Source organism: Colletotrichum phormii, assembly GCF_030913505.1.
Source record: "Colletotrichum phormii strain CBS 102054 chromosome Unknown BDP81scaffold_11, whole genome shotgun sequence".
NCBI classification, from domain to species: domain Eukaryota; kingdom Fungi; phylum Ascomycota; class Sordariomycetes; order Glomerellales; family Glomerellaceae; genus Colletotrichum; species Colletotrichum phormii.
The window spans coordinates 387,220-402,733 of NW_026851453.1; the positions used below are offsets into that span (position 1 = coordinate 387,220).

Sequence of the window (15,514 nt, forward strand, 5' to 3'; positions counted from 1 at the left end):
ATTGGTCAACCCATTTGCCCGACACCGAATCGACCTGGGATGCCTATGTTCTCGCCTGTACCCATAGCATTGCACGAATCAAAGTCTGTTAGTGAAGGACATCCCACCCCCTGGCTTTCACTATCTCAAGACCTGGGAGGCATCGTGCTGGACGGTGACTTATACCGTCCTTCCCTGGCCATCCTCTCCATCTTGGCCACGGCCAACTTCCTTCTCTCCTGCTCCGTCACGGCCGTCTTCTGTTTGGGTTTCTTCACGCGGCTCTCTTGGAAAAAGGAAGTCAACGAGCTCTTTGGTGTGCCGCTCGGCGCCGGACTCGCCGCCGGGCTGGTTGTCAGTGGTACTGAGGCCTTGATCGGCATCGAAGCGGGAGGCGGGCGGAGGCCGTCGGAGAACGAGGCCGGCAGGCTCCGGCGTACCGCTGGGTGCTGGGTAGTCCGTTTGGGCGGGCCGGCTGTCTTGCGCGGCGGGGTCTCTGCGATGATGGCGTCCTTGGTGGGCTTCGAGGATGAAGGGACTCTCTGCTGCTCGGACAGTAGTGGGTTGGGTGCTGCCTTCTGCGGCAACGGCGTGGTGGTGGTGGTGGTGGTGCCGTTAGTGTTGGTTTCCTTCTTGATGGTTTCCTTCAAAGGGTTTGCGGTACGAGGGCGCGGGGTACTAGATAGGAATGTGACGTCTTCGTCGTCCTGCAGAGCGTTTGTGTGTCGTTGAATGGCCGGGGCAGATGCCGGAGGGTTCCGAGGGCTTGATGCCGCGTTGTTTGTCGCTCGCTGTTTGCCCTTGTCCCCATTCGCAAGGGGCAAGTTCGGCGCAGGAGGCGCGGCATTGTGAGTATGAGCTTCATCAACAGGCTGCTGGCCACCATGGCCGCTGACGTTTGTCTTTGACGGAATCAGCTGTTCCGCAGGGGATGCATGCGCCGCAGAGAGGGCGCGCTTGCTGGGCGTGCCGCCCGAGGCGCGAGTCTCCAGATGAGGTTTCGGGGTGGGGTTGCTCTTCTGCGCAACTGGCGTATCGGGACCCACGCTCATGTTCAACGCTGCTGATTGCTCAGAGAGACGCCTCTGTGCAACTTCTGGAAACGGGGTTCCGCTCTCCAACACAGACTCCCTTGCCGATTTGAATCCGCTGTTGTAGATCTTCAGGACTAGGTACAGGTTTTCGCGTGTCACGACGCCGCCCTGATATGCTGGCCGGTCCACGTACTCGACGTACCACTGATATGCCGAGAGCGGCTCCTCGTCGTCGTCCAGGGTTTGGATGTAAGGGACGAAGCCGTCCACGAAGGCGCGGATGAAGTCGTCGTAGAGCCACTTGGGAAGCAGCCGTTTCCGACGCAGGTCTTTGATCGTGAAACAAGCCTTCACAAAGTCACCTACGCTGCCCGAGAAGGAGGGGTATGCGTAGCGGAAGGCTTCCAACGGCCCCTGTGCAAAAGAGGGCCTCGCGACTAAGCCCTGCGGTCGGTGATGGGCATCGAATGTTTGATATCGACTGTCTTGAAGCACCTGCGGACTAGCAGTCGGCTGTACGCCTTGCATTGCGCTGGGTGATGTTGGAGGCGAGGGATTGACGGGTGCCACTTGGGATACTGTTCCCTGACGGCTTGCGGGCCTTGATGAGCCCTCGGCGGGTGCTGGCCTCCCTTCACCCGAGGCTGTGCCTCGAGCCTTTGCCGCTTTCGACTTCTCTGCCTCGAACAAAGAAAGCGATGCCTCGGCGACTTCTTCGGAGAAGATGAGTTTGCCGTCTGCAAGGTTCGAAGCCGCTTTATAAAGCGGGCCATCAGGCTTCGACCACAGCTCTGAGAGTTGTATACCGTTCTTTGATGCCTGATGAGTGACGTTTATCAAAACCCGAAGGCTCTGAACCGTCAGAGTTGACCGGAGGTGCTGGAAAGCGGTCGGGATCCAATCGAGACCATGCTGTTTCCAAGCTTCGTTGAGATACGATATTGCCTTCTGCCGCTGGACCTCTTCCTTTGAGAATTTCAGGCTACCGCCCTCAGACGATACTCCACGCGTGGCCAGTGAAACATCGTCGTTCACCTTGCTCCTCTTTTCGATGGATGGTTGAATGTGTGCTTCCGAAGGCGCAGTCGAGACTCCAAGTGTGGTCAGAGAAACATTGCCTTGCACCTTCCTCCCACTCTCGAGAGTTGCTCGAACGTGTGCTCCCGAGGGCTTAGGATCTGGGTGAGACGTCTCGTCTGCCCTGTGAACAAGACTGGCAGTTCCAGAAAGACTCGGGGTATCTTTGACGACCTTGGCTGTTCCCAGTTTCGGTTGCTCGTCAGTGACAAGAGGTGCTGACGTAAGTGGAGAGCCTGAAGATGTCTGTAGAGCCCCTTGACGGGTTTGAGGAAGCGGTGCTACAGATTGTCGGTCGATTTCTGCAGAAGTGTCCTCCTGTTCAACTTCTTGGGAGCTCTGGCTCATATTGACTGCCTTCATCCGTCTTTTCTTGTAGACTGGTTCTTCCACCTTGTCGGAGCTCTTAATGTCTTTGTAGGTAGACGGAACCATGCTGCCTTGGCCACAGGGAGGACTGGTGGCGGCCTGGGATGCAGGAGTCAAACGCGCGGCTCTTCTGTTGATAGGCGGTGTTGCTTCGCAAAGAGCCTCAGGGATAGCGATTTCCAGCTCGTCTTCCACACCGGCACTGCTGGACGGGAATGCGTCAAGCTGGAGGCGACGTTTAACGCCTGTAGGAGGCGATGTCTGTCGCTTAGTTGCTGGGACAATCGGTGGTGAAGACTGTATCTGAGGGCTGCTTCGTGTCTGAGGTGGTGGAGACTGGGAGATAATTCTTCCTATACCAGACTGGTCTTGGGTCATAATCTGTGACCTGATGGATGGCGCTGGAGAGGGAGTCTCTTGCAGCTCTCTTCGGGGTGGTCGTGGAGGAGACTCCGCCCAGGAGCTGACGGGCACTTCTGGCTCAGAGTCTGATTCATCTTCCTGCTGATCGTTGGATGTGTTCTCGGAGACTGAGACTGATGCAGTTGGCCCACTGGAAAGAGGCACATTCGGCTTCTGAGCAGGTGGCGGCAGTGTCCGAGAGGTATGAAAATATTTAATTTGTTCAAGGACCTTTGGCGGGACTCTGGCGGTATTCTGCTGTGAGTTGTTCTTGAGAGCTGAGATCCACGGGCCTTCAGGGTCTGAAAATATTGCTTGTTGATCCTTGGGAATTTTCACAAGCTTCCGAGAAATAGGAGCTCCATTGCGAATACCAAAGGGAGTAGATGTTATGGACTGTTCCGAGCTACTCGATGGACTAGTCATGGTGGTGGTGAGGATCGCAGCTTTGAGCTGTGATCGTGAAGATCCGCATCCGGGATTGGGTTGCTAGCAGGTGTACCGAGAAGTATTCGGCATAAAGACGAGGCGTTTGATGTGGTGTCGATTGATAGGGTGACAGACAATGCCTTCAAGGGAAGATTGAGAATCTTGGAATGAATGATTATGAATCAGTATGATTTTTGTTGACGGTTGTAATCAATGGCAGGAACAAGGCTTCTGTGAGTTGTGAACACCAAAAGAGCTCAGTGATAGACGCGACAAAGTTACCAAGGTACCTTACCTACTTTGAGAAAACGCGTTTTTGGGTGTGTCCCTGGTTCCCTGTTGAATTCCCATGCTCGGTGTCCAAGGTAAAGTGGCAGCAACTGCGGTGCGGGGTTCCTGGGTGCTGCTGTAAAAGGCAGGACAGTGGTCCGAGCTTCGGAACCTGAAAGTCCCCAAATGCGACCCAGGTGCTAAGGGTGTGGGTGGGTCAGCTATCTACCTTAGGTATCTAAGGTGCTACGGTGCTTAGGTCCAGTAGGTATTGCTGGTGTCGGGGGACGGCAACGGGTACCGGGTACCATCCACATGTGTTGTAACGGATGAGGTAAGGTCAAGTACCTTAAGCCCCGATAGGTATCCGTACCGCCATTTGCCTTTGCCCAGCTTGCATTGCAACGGGCTCTCATATGGAACTGCCTGAGGGCGTCTCAAAGTCAGCCATTCCCGAGGTATCGTAGACAACACTAACGCCTACTTTTCTGCGAAACGTTGGAGTACCTGCTGCGTTGTGCAGCAACCCTCCCCCGGGACTTGCCAACTGCCAGCTCAACCAAACCCCAACTTCGTTGCGTCGCTGTGTCATCCCACCTAGGTACGTTTGACGATTGTGCCGACTTGGTCATCGCAGGGCCACGCGGGCCTAGACCTTGACTAGTAGTCTACGGATAGTCCGCCCTCTAAAATCCATCAGCACCGTCTCCAAGACTGCTTGTTCTGCAGCTCTACAGACGACCTTAGGCGTGGACCTAACACGACATCCCGCGCTCCATCTTCTTCGCCCGAACACACACTGACACATCCATCCACCTAGAGCCTGATATTCGCCACGTCGATTCTCCTCCTCGTCACCTGTGCCCTTCTTAGATCCTTGATCTTGCCCGCGTTCTTTCCGAGACTACGCCGATATATACACCACGCTCGAGTCCTGAAATAGACATCGACAAAGAAACCCCTACCGACGACAGCGAACCCCTCGCTTCTACGACCCACGAGTACATAAGCTAGACTTGGTCCGATTAGGCGGAGGTTGACTACGAGGAGAAGCTTTCGATCTTTCAAGATACCTCACGAATCACTGCATCCACCGACCGTCCATCATGTCAACCTGAGATGAAAAGATGCTAGCGCTACACACGTTATAGACACCATCGAGCTCAGTCATCCACTCGTCGCATTCGTGCCCGCGCAAGATGGCGAGCAACAACCCATCGAAACCAAACTCTCCGGCAGTTCTGTCCACGCCCCCAGGCTTTAGGAGCCGCCATGATTCTATCAACTCCATATCCACCGCTTCGCAGGCCGATAAGGACCAGCTAGCCCATGCTCTGAACAGGATCCACACATCGGCGAGCCAGTCCGACTCTTTGACGACATTCAACGACTTCGCTCCTCCTCCCTCGTCTCTTCCGGCGACAGAAACAAAGGTTTTGGCTGGAGAGCTGGTTCAAAATGGCCTCAGCGGGCTCTACAGTCGGCTGAAGGAGGCGGTGGGCGCTGGCGGAGCGAGGCAGCAAGACCTCGACGATGGCGATAGCTTCGATGCTGCGTCGAAACGCAGCACTAGCACCACGGCTACAACCCCGAAAATACCCATCGCTTCTCTCACCCGCGTAGAAACCGCCGCCACAAGCTCCTCGTTCAACTCGGGGACCACGCACGACGGTCCCATGACAGGCACTTCCTCGTCAGGAATGAACACCGTCATGTCTGATAGCCAGTCACATCCCCCTCAGTCATCGAAAGCGACATCCATTTCCGCCATGACGGCGTCTAAATCGAGCGCCGCCAGCAGGCAAAGTTTGCCAAGCGTGGCCAAAGCCTCGGCGGTCACGGCTATCAATCCAGAGGTCGCTCCGGCCACAGCACCAAGAAGCGTAGTCCGCATGGAGGATGGCCCAGTTCGATCCTCTGGGAGGAGGAGCATCAGCAAACACCCTGATCCTCGGCTATTTGGGATCGGACATGAGCACAAGTTTGATGTTCTAGAGCCAAAACCCAGCGCAATCCTCCCCGAGCGAGCCCATGGAATTATTCCCCGGCCCAGACGTGAAGACGCGGCTGTCGACGGTCCTTCGGATAAGCCTCTGAGCCCGATCAAAACCAGCGCACCGCAGCTGCCTAAGCTGCAGACTGCGGATCCCCGGTCGCCTACATTATCGACGTCGTCGATGATGCTAGTTCCCAAGCGACCAGCAGTTATCGATCGCATTAGTCGTTCCCGGTCACCCGGCTATACCCCATCAAGGTCTTCTTCCATGGAGCATGTCACCGCAGAACCCAGCCCCATCAGTACGACTGCCCACGACTCTGTGCATCATGACTCTTTTGCCCACGCCGCTCAGCCCATACATGGGAGGACGGGGGCTTTGCGCATTCCTGGTACAACGACCAACGAAGGTGCCCCTGAACAAGTCAACGCTAGGCTTGATAGGATGCGGCGTCAGGTTCTGAGTAAAGAATTCTGGATGGCCGATGAAACGTGCAAAGAATGTTTTATATGCGGTCAGCCGTTCTCGGCCTTCAGGAGAAAGCACCATTGTCGAACCTGCGGGTGTATCTTTGATTCCAAGTGCACTTCCATCATCCCAGCCTCAAAATTCGGAATGACCGGGACTCTTCGAGTTTGCAAAACTTGCCTAAAAGTCATTAATCAGCGACTATATGAAGGGAGCGGCTCTGACGACTCCGGGGACGACTCGTTTTTGCCAGCCCTTTTCCGTCAAACTAAGGCGACCCCCAAGGTCACGCAGGCAGAGGCCGAGGTTGAAGAGCCGAGCTTTGCTGATCGCATGGAGGACTTGGGCGACGCAAGATCTGTCCAGACACCCATGATGGCAATACCCGCGACCAGAAGGATCAACGACTCTAACCGAAACTCGGCCATTCTTGAAATAGATGCACCGCAGCTCAGCCGTCCGAGTTCCTCACGTTCTCTGAGGTCACTAACATCCGCAAACCGGCCACAATCGTCAGGTCACAGACGACACCATTCGAAGCATCACAACAATTTCATGTCGAGGTTCAAACCAATGCCAGACGATAGAGCCCCGTTCCGCAAGGGAATCACCGAGGAGATGGCGAAGAAACCGAAATATCCGGCTTTCCATGACGACAATATTATCGACCCTGAACTGGCTGCCTACATGTCAGACGAGTCCAGCGGCGACGAACAGATGAGCATATTTGCCACCATGTCAAATGCCGATCTGCAACCGTCAAGCTACGACCATGAGAAGTCAAGTTTCGGACCGTTCTTGAGCACGGGAAGGAGACACCGACTTGGGAGAGGAGAGAAGAGTGTCAGCGGGTTGAGCTTCACAAGCCGCGGAATGGATGACAATGCTGGCTCTGGAAGTCTTATCGGCCATGGCCGCCCCGCGAGAAGACGCAATCTCAGCAATGTGAGCCATCAGATGAGGTCCCCACGCCCCAAATCTGGCATCTTCAAGGGTCCCTCTGCATCCAACGAGAATGTTTTCACCATTGAGAATCCTGCTATTGAAGCTACGAAATTGACTAGAAGCGATTCGATGCAAGCGGACAAGCAGCCACAGGTGGAGCTCAATCCATCCAGCATGCTGCACGTCAAGAGACTCTTACATCAGTTGCTCGAAGATTCCGGCATACCCAATGTGCCAGCGTGGGAAAAGGCTCTAGTCCCCATTTTGCTCCAGTGCACCGACGACGTTACCCCCGATATTAGAGTGGGAGATGACATGGACATTCGCCATTACGTCAAGCTGAAGAAAATACCAGGCGGAAAACCGGGTGACACGAGCTACGCCTCAGGTGTCATTTTCACAAAGAACCTTGCTCTCAAGAGCATGCCACGCCGCATTCTGAATCCTCGTATCGTCATTGTCTCTTTCCCAATAGAGTACCAGCGTCACCAGCAACACTTCATGAGCCTGCAACCAGTCATCGAGCAGGAGAAAGAGTTCTTACGAATTGTCGTCAATCGCATTATCAATTTGCGCCCACAATTACTTCTTTGCGAAAAATCCGTGTCTGGTGTTGCGTTACAATATCTCTCTGAGGCGGGCATAGCTGTCGCGTACAACGTCAAGCCATCTGTTATCGAAGCCGTATCAAGATGTGCGGAAACGGACATCATCTCCTCTCTCGATATGCTGGCCTTACAAGTCCAGGTAGGGAGATCTGGCGGCTTCGAAGTCAAGACCTATGTCAACAAAAACTATCCCGGAAAGAAGAAGACGTACATCTTCCTTTCAGGGTGTTCTGAGAAGCTTGGTTGTACGATCGCTCTTCGTGGCGACTCAACTGAAGTCCTCTCGAAAATGAAGAAGATCACAGAGTTCATGGTCTATGTTGTCTACAACTTGAAGCTGGAGACGTGCTTAATGAGAGACGAGTACATCCAACTACCAGCAGAGCCCGAGGAATCGTCCTCCCTGTCATCATCTCTCCGCCACAATCCTGAGGATGGTCCTAAATCACTCAGCGCATCAACTGAACTCGCAGAGACGGGACCACAGATATTGAAGACCTCGCCCCCTGAGTCTGAACTCCCTACACAAACAAGTGACGGCACGTCGCTGGTCACTGCTGAGGGGACCGTTTCATCAGATCAGACTGAAGAGCCTGTTGCAGAAGAACGACCTCCGCTTGTATCTCTTCATGCCTCTCACGTTCCACCCACGTCTCCTGAGTCTCAAGTGCCAGAAGACGTGCCGATGCCAACATACTATAGCGATATGGTTGCGAGATACGAGACCAAGATTCTGTCGGCCTCTCCATTCGTCAAGTTTGCGCAGCCTTACTTGCTCATGAAGGCGCGAGAGCAAGAACGGAGATTGGTCTACTTGAAGCGCCTGAGAGATCAAGATGTTGTTGAAGAACAGATTGATGCCGAAAAATCAAAGTCGCAAAAGTTCCAGCTCATCAAGCCTGAAATGGTACATGCTATTGGACAGAAGGCGCCACGCCAGGTTATGGAAATCCTGCACGCCGTCCACGATGCCGAATATGACAAGGCGCTGTACAACTACCAGCTTCAGACCCGGCAATGGGAAAACTACATCCAGGGCAACCTCGACCTTTTCGATCCCTATTCCCACCAGAACATTGTCGTTCTGTACTCAGTCATTTGTACAGAGACGAAAATTCCGTGCTCGGAACCTGGATTGATCGCGATTGCGTTCTACGATGAGCATGTCGACGAGAGCGGAAGCATGGATCCGGACTGCACTCTCGGTCAGTACATTGAAGACCTGTGCATCAGTAAGGACTCGATATGCACAGCCAATGGATGTGACCGGAAGATGACGGCGCATCATCGCACTTACGTCCACGATGAGTCGCGAGTCACTATCTTTGTTGAGCCGGCGGCGAAAAGACGCAACTTGGACGGCATAACCATGTGGAGCTACTGCAAAACATGCAAGAAGGATTCTCCTGAGATGGGGATGTCTGACAGCACATGGAAATACTCTTTTGGCAAGTACCTTGAGCTTCTCTTTTGGAGCAGGGGCCTGCGGCTCCACGAGTTCTCTGGCTGCCCGCACGACCATCACCGCGACCACATCCGTTACTTCCATTACCGCGACACCTGGGTGAGGATTCATTACGATCCCATCGATCTTCTCGAAATTGTCGTTCCCAGAGCTCGGATTACGTGGAAGGTCGAAAACGACCTAAAGCTCAAGAACGAGATTTTTAACAAAATCGAAGAACGATGGGCGCGCTTCATCAACTCTGTCAAGTTCAGGCTCAAGAGTATCCGCATCGATAGCGTCCTACCTGAAAAGGCCGATGCGTGTAAGACTGAAGTTGACCGACTTGCCAAGAAAGCGCAGGATGATCAAGTCGCGTTGACCCGCAGACTTCAGGAAACTTACGTCAATTCCAAGTACTACGAAGTCATTCCGTTCAATGCCATTGTCAGAGAGATGCTGGAGAAGGCTGGAGATTGGGATGCTTCCTTCACCAAATTCGAGACCGACTTCTTGCCGGACAAAGATTTGCGACAATTGACGATGCTCCAGCTCAAGAAGATATTCTCAGACAACGAATCAAGAGAGTCTCTTCCCTCCACAGATGGAAACTCCACTGTGGACTCTGGGGAACCGCCGTCTCAAACTTTCTCGGATGATGCTGATGAGAAGTCTTCCACTCAACCAACGGACCCAACTGAACCTAGTGAGGAAGGTGTCTCGGAGACGACCAAGAATGAAGGCGAGCCGGAGAACGAGCCTGAGGAGTTTAAGGAAAAGGAGCCCATTCCAGAGCCAGAGCCATCTCAAGACCAAGAATCTGGACCTGATGCCAAGGACAAGCCTGCCGCCGGAGACGAGAATCCTGAGTCCTCGGAAACCAGCAAAATCAGTACGCTGGCCGAGTCCGTCCTGGAGAGAGTAGAGCCACTGGACTTGGCTACCCCAAGCTCACCGAAGGGGAAGAGTCCTTTCTCCTTTGCTGCCATCGACGAAGCTGGAGAACTTTCGAGCGTTTCGGGTGCTATCGAGGCGACTTCACCAACTGCCAGACCGCCACTGACTACGACCTCGACCGGAATTTCTCTTTCAGAGAAAGTTGAGCAACTTCGACGTGAGCAACAGGTCATGGGTAACGAGTTGCCCCCAGCCAACGAGCCCGCCGAGGCACCGAAAACAAACCCGGAGCGAACTTTGGCTCGCAGGGCTCCGATGATTAGAACTCTATCTCAGCCCGCCCAAACGCTACCGAGATCCCAACCAAGCTTTGCCAAGTCAATCTTGCCAAAGGATAGTGCAGGGCCCAGCGAAAACTCCAGCGAGACATCCTTCAAAGTGGAAAAGAAACCGTTCATGGCGTTGGGAATGAAGAGCCATAGAAAGGCCGGTCCCTCCTCAATCCCTCGGCTGATCACCAAGAAGAAGGATACGCATGTGTCGTCTCAGGTATCTAGGATTGCCAAGCACTTTGAACAACTGAGCCGTGAATTCGAGAAGGAAAGGCAAAGGGAAGATCGCAGAAAGCGCCTTATGAAACACCAGCCTCGTGCCGGACTGCCACGCTCGGCTACCAAGGCCATTGTGGAGGTCTATCACAACATTGACAATGCCGTCCAGGAGGCCGGACCGTCAAACACGGAACAAAACAACGAGATCAAGATTCTCGAGCCGAAGACTGCGCCCGTTACCCCGGCACCTCCAGGTGTTGTGCGCACGGAACCTGACACAATGCCGCCCGTGGGGGAACCACATCCCGCAACAGAAGCTCCGGCCGCATCCGAAGAGCACCATGTCGGCGGAGAGACTGATGACACTGCGACAGTAACTGCCAGTCACGGTGGATCCGATGACGAGGGGCAAAGCGATAACGAAGAATCCATATTAGGCGACCTACTGCCCGATGTGAAGGAGCTTGCAGATTCTCTTGAGCCCAGCACGGAGATTCCGTTGGAACTGCCCAAGCATCAAAAGACTAGCTTGATGAAGATGCTCACAAACTTCTGGGCCGAGCGATCTGCGAGCGGCTGGCCTCAGTTGGATTACCCGGTCAATGCCAGCGATCATATTTTCCTCGACTCGGACGTGATTGTACGAGAGGACGAGCCTTCCTCCGTCATTGCTTTTGCCCTAAGCTCTGATGACTACCGCACGAAGCTGGCTGATATTCGCCGTCAAGAGCGGATGGCCATACAAAAGGATTATGAGGCATCGAATCTTGAGGGCAAGTCTTCGGGTATGTCTGACACTGGCGGTGAATTCATGATGGAAGAGGGCGACCTGGAGAAGAGTCTGCTCAGGGCCACGGGCACTCATCTCAAGTACCAATTCAAGGAAGGTTCCGCGACAATGCTCTGCAAGATCTTCTATGCCGAGCAATTCGATGCGCTTCGCCGGAAGTGCGGTGTTGCAGATCGCATTGTCGAGTCTCTTTCTCGCTGCTTGAAATGGGACTCGAAGGGCGGGAAAACAAAGTCGGTGTTTCTCAAGACCCTTGATGATCGATTGGTTCTGAAGGTAAGATGACACCCTATTATCTAGATTTCCATGCTGCAGCTCATGAGCTAACGTACAAGTAGGGCCTGTCGCCGATTGAGACGTCGGCTTTCCTGCGATTCGCTCCAGCCTACTTCGGCATCATGGCAGAGGCTCTATTCCATGATTTGCCCTCTGTCATTGCCAAGATGCTGGGTTTCTTCCAACTCATTATCAAGAATCCAGTCACTGGCGTCGAGATCAAGCTTGATCTTCTCCTGATGGAGAACCTCTTTTACGACCGTGGCCCGACCCGTCTTTTCGACTTGAAAGGATCAATGCGCAATCGCAAGATCCAGTCCACAGGCGAGCAGAACGAGGTGCTCCTCGACGAGAACATGGTTGAATTCATCTATGAGTCTCCTTTATTCGCGCGCGAGCATTCCAAGAAGCTTCTGAGAGCATCCGTAAGTTGCCTAGACAAGGCGTTATAGGCTTGATACTGACAAAAGCTCAGGTTTGGAACGACACCCTGTTCCTCGCAAGACAGAACGTGATGGACTACTCGTTGATGATCGCAGTGGACGAAGCTAAGAAGGAGTTGGTTGTTGGTATCATTGACTGCATTCGGACGTACACGTGGGACAAGAAACTCGAGAGTTGGATCAAAGATCGAGGATTTGCTGGCGGTGGCAGAAATCGCCCGACAGTGACCAGTCCGAAGGAATACAAGTCTCGTTTCCGGGAGGCGATGGCAAGGTATGTGTTCACTGGATATCCTTCGACATGTTCTTTGTGATCATTGGCTAATAGGCTGTCCAGATACATCCTCCAAGCGCCAAATTGCTGGCATCAATTCGGCGTGCCTCAACTCAACAACACCATGAGGCCACGATTCGAATCGGATGCCAAGGCCGATTAATGCCCTGGCTACCCATGAACATTGTCTGTTACGGGCTCGTGGACTGTAATTACATGAACTGCTATAGCACTGAGAGCGAGAAGAGCATTGCATTGCTGGCGTTTTCCTTTATTAACCTGGATGGATGGATTGATGAGTATGGAGGCATTCTAGTCTGATGGAGTGGACGGTACTGTTAGAGTCCGCAAAAGAAACAACCCAAGGTAGCATTACGGCGTTGATGAATCACGGCCTTCACAATTCAGATACCCTCCAATGACATATAAATGACGAATGAAGCCCTCCATAATGATCGAGCAGGCGTGGTGAAAGGTAATGGCGAGGCCATAAGCACCTTGTGCTGTCCGTGAGCTCAACCTGTGGAAACGAGCAACTCGGTCCACTGAAATGCCAATTTAGCGCCAAATGCTGCCGTTCTCACCCCGCCTAGCGTAACCTGGAAGTCACTGAGTCGCAGCACAGGGCAAACTGAACAACCTAAGGGTAAGGTATCCATCGTCGACCCTGTATGCACAGTGCCTACCACACCTTACCTGAGTTCACTACCTCAATTATTCAACAACTCGGCACTCACTTCTCTTTCCTCCTCTCACACAAAACAAAAGCTCTAATGTCAATAGACCTCAACTGGGAAACGCTCACGACGGGCCCGGACGGAGAGGCTCTGGCCCTCCGCATCCGTGACTTCATTCACACCAAATTTCAGGCCGTGCCTCTGCCGCGCTTCATAAAGTCCGTCAAAGTACACGACTTTGAATTCGGCACCATCGCCCCGGAACTAGAACTCAAAGACATCACCGACCCGCTGCCAGAGTTCTACGAGGAGAACTCCGACATTGAGGACGACGAGGAAGAGGAGCAGGCTATCCTCGAGGAGCAGGCACAGCAGCAGCAGCATGGGCCCCGGAGTCAGCTGAGCGCCGGCGAGAGGAGGAGGCAGAGGGAGGAGGCGTCGATGCCGCCACGGCTGAGCACGCATGCGCTCCGGGGCCAGTCGGGGGATTTCCCCAGTCCGTTTTTGGGTGTTTCGACGCCGGGGATTCTCGGTGGGACGTCGAATCTGCATTATTTCCAGTCGCATCTCGGGACTGGGTGGTCGGGCACGCAGACGCCCCTCGCCGCGGTGGCGGGCGCGCACATGGGTAACAGGCTAGACACCTCGGCCGTGCTATCCCCCGTCGGCTCGCCGCCGGCGAACGGCTTCTCGCCGAGTCACAGCCGGAACCCCTCGCAGAGCTCCATCTCCGTGAGCGACTTCAACCCGGCGCTGGCGCAGCTGAGGGAGAAGTCGAGCGTGTCGACGTTGGCGCCCACGTCGGCGGGGGCGTCGAGGCCGCCGACGCGGGACACGCATCTCGCGGGATCGGCGATCCAGGAGGAAGACGAGGAGGTTCTCCCAGAAGAGGAAGAGGGCGACGACGGCAGCAACAATCACAACGGCAACGCGCCGCGGTTTCGGGAGCCGAGGCCCGAGGACCTGCAGGCCGTGTTCCGCATACGGTACGCCGGCGACGTGAGGCTTCGGCTGACGGCGGAGATTTTGCTCGACTACCCGATGCCGAGCTTCGTAGGGATCCCCGTGCAGCTGAGCGTCACGGGCCTGACGTTTGATGGCGTGGGCGTGATGGCGCATATCCGCAAGAGGGTGCAGTTTTGCTTCTTGAGCCCCGAGGACGCGGTCACGGCCGTGGGCGCGGATGATGCGGGCCCTAGCGAGCCTGGTAAGAGGTTTGGCGGGCTGCTGCAGGAGATACAGGTTGAGAGCGAGATTGGTCTGCGGGACGGAGGGAAGCAGAGCTTGAAGAATGTGGGCAAGGTGGAGAGGTTTGTGTTGGAGCAGGTGAGGAGAATATTTGAGAATGAGTTTGTGTATCCCAGCTTCTGGACGTTTTTGGTCTAGGGAGATGACGAACGGGACGGGATGGTTGATTGACCTGGCGTTCTTCACGAGGTATGACATGCAGTCTTCACAGGCAAATAGGGGAAAAAGTAGAATGGCTGGTCAAAAATCAAGAGCTGGTGGGTTTCGCTCTGCATTGGTATCTATCCACAGAGAAAAACAGAAAGTTCCTCTCAACACATCCTTCCCCTTCTTTTGTCATCTTCCCCCCTTTTTACGTGAGAGTGCTCTTGAACCCCTGGTAAGCCTGCTGGATGTCCATCTCAAGCTCGCGGGCCTGCTGCTCGCTCAGCTCGTCCGTGGCCTTCATCTGATTCAACGTGATGAGCCACTGCACAATCTTGCCCCTGTTGTCAAAGTCGCGATCCGTGACCTTGTTGACGGACTGGATGACGTCGGACAGCAAGGGGTGCAGCTGGTCCTTGGAGAGCAGGCCCAGCTTGACGGCGTCGAGGAAGGTGATGAACTCCTGCGTCGCTTCCAGGATGAGCGTGCCGCTCGTGTTGCCGGCGGCTGCGGGGGCCGGGGCGGCGCTTGATGAGGCTGTCACGGTCGTCGAGGGCATGCCGACGCGGATGCGCTCTGTTGCGCGGGGGACTTCGAGCTGTTGTTAGGGTGGGCAACAGGGTCAGCAAGGTGTACTATGGTGGCTAGTAGAGAGAAAGGATATACGAACATCCCATTCCGCCTTGAACTCCTCCAGGCCCCTAAAGGCCTTTGCTACTGTTTCGTCTGCCAAAATGGACTTGTATTGCTTCAGGGAGCGCTCGCAAATCTCGGTGTAATCGGCCTCGGGGATCGCATCTTTCAGGAAAGCCTTCTCGAGCTCGTCGAGGGTTACGATGATGCTGAAGATCTCGGCGAGCGAGTCTTGCAGATCGCGCTCGGCGCGGGTGTCGGCTAGCTTCACCTCCTGTTGTGACGCATCGTCATGTTAGCTAGATGTTGCCTGCGGGGGCGGGGCAGTTGTTGGAGGGGATGGGTGACGGCGAGTGAACATTCGAATCGACTTGCCTCATCGAGATTGATGGTTGCCGATAATGTGGTATTCGGGATATAGCTATGCGGTGTCGGCGCATAGGGTTGCCGGGGCATCATCTTTGCAGCTGTATTTGGATCGTGGTCGACTTCATGGTCGTCAGATAGCTTTTGAGCTGTCGTCGAGCTCTCAGGAAGTAAATGCTGGTGCAAACAGGTG

The 15,514-nt window shown here is 54.4% G+C and overlaps 4 protein-coding genes across 4 annotated transcripts; 2 read left to right on the plus strand and 2 right to left on the minus strand.

Annotated features, from left to right (window-relative positions):
- Nucleotides 1–125: 125 nt before the first annotated feature.
- BDP81DRAFT_461400 (uncharacterized protein) lies at nucleotides 126–3,641 on the minus strand (the record flags this gene model as incomplete). Its single annotated transcript, XM_060593765.1, has 2 exons — nucleotides 126–3,279; nucleotides 3,586–3,641. 2 exons carry the CDS (start codon nucleotides 3,639–3,641, stop codon nucleotides 126–128), a joined length of 3,210 nt encoding a protein of 1,069 aa, XP_060444641.1.
- Nucleotides 3,642–4,759: 1,118 nt separating this feature from the next.
- On the plus strand, nucleotides 4,760–12,416 carry BDP81DRAFT_320957 (phosphatidylinositol-4-phosphate 5-kinase; the record flags this gene model as incomplete). Its single annotated transcript, XM_060584569.1, has 4 exons — nucleotides 4,760–11,536; nucleotides 11,599–11,961; nucleotides 12,012–12,253; nucleotides 12,317–12,416. 4 exons carry the CDS (start codon nucleotides 4,760–4,762, stop codon nucleotides 12,414–12,416), a joined length of 7,482 nt encoding a protein of 2,493 aa, XP_060444642.1.
- Nucleotides 12,417–13,008: 592 nt separating this feature from the next.
- Nucleotides 13,009–14,316, plus strand: BDP81DRAFT_375233 (uncharacterized protein; the record flags this gene model as incomplete). The annotated part of the gene is made up of 1 exon (XM_060586711.1): nucleotides 13,009–14,316. Exon 1 carries the CDS (start codon nucleotides 13,027–13,029, stop codon nucleotides 14,314–14,316), a length of 1,290 nt encoding a protein of 429 aa, XP_060444643.1. The 5' UTR covers nucleotides 13,009–13,026.
- Nucleotides 14,317–14,530: 214 nt separating this feature from the next.
- On the minus strand, nucleotides 14,531–15,414 carry BDP81DRAFT_461407 (VPS28 protein; the record flags this gene model as incomplete). The annotated part of the gene is made up of 3 exons (XM_060593766.1): nucleotides 14,531–14,920; nucleotides 14,993–15,229; nucleotides 15,331–15,414. The coding sequence occupies 3 exons, from the start codon at nucleotides 15,412–15,414 to the stop codon at nucleotides 14,531–14,533; spliced, it is 711 nt and encodes a 236-aa protein (XP_060444644.1).
- Nucleotides 15,415–15,514: the final 100 nt, after the last annotated feature.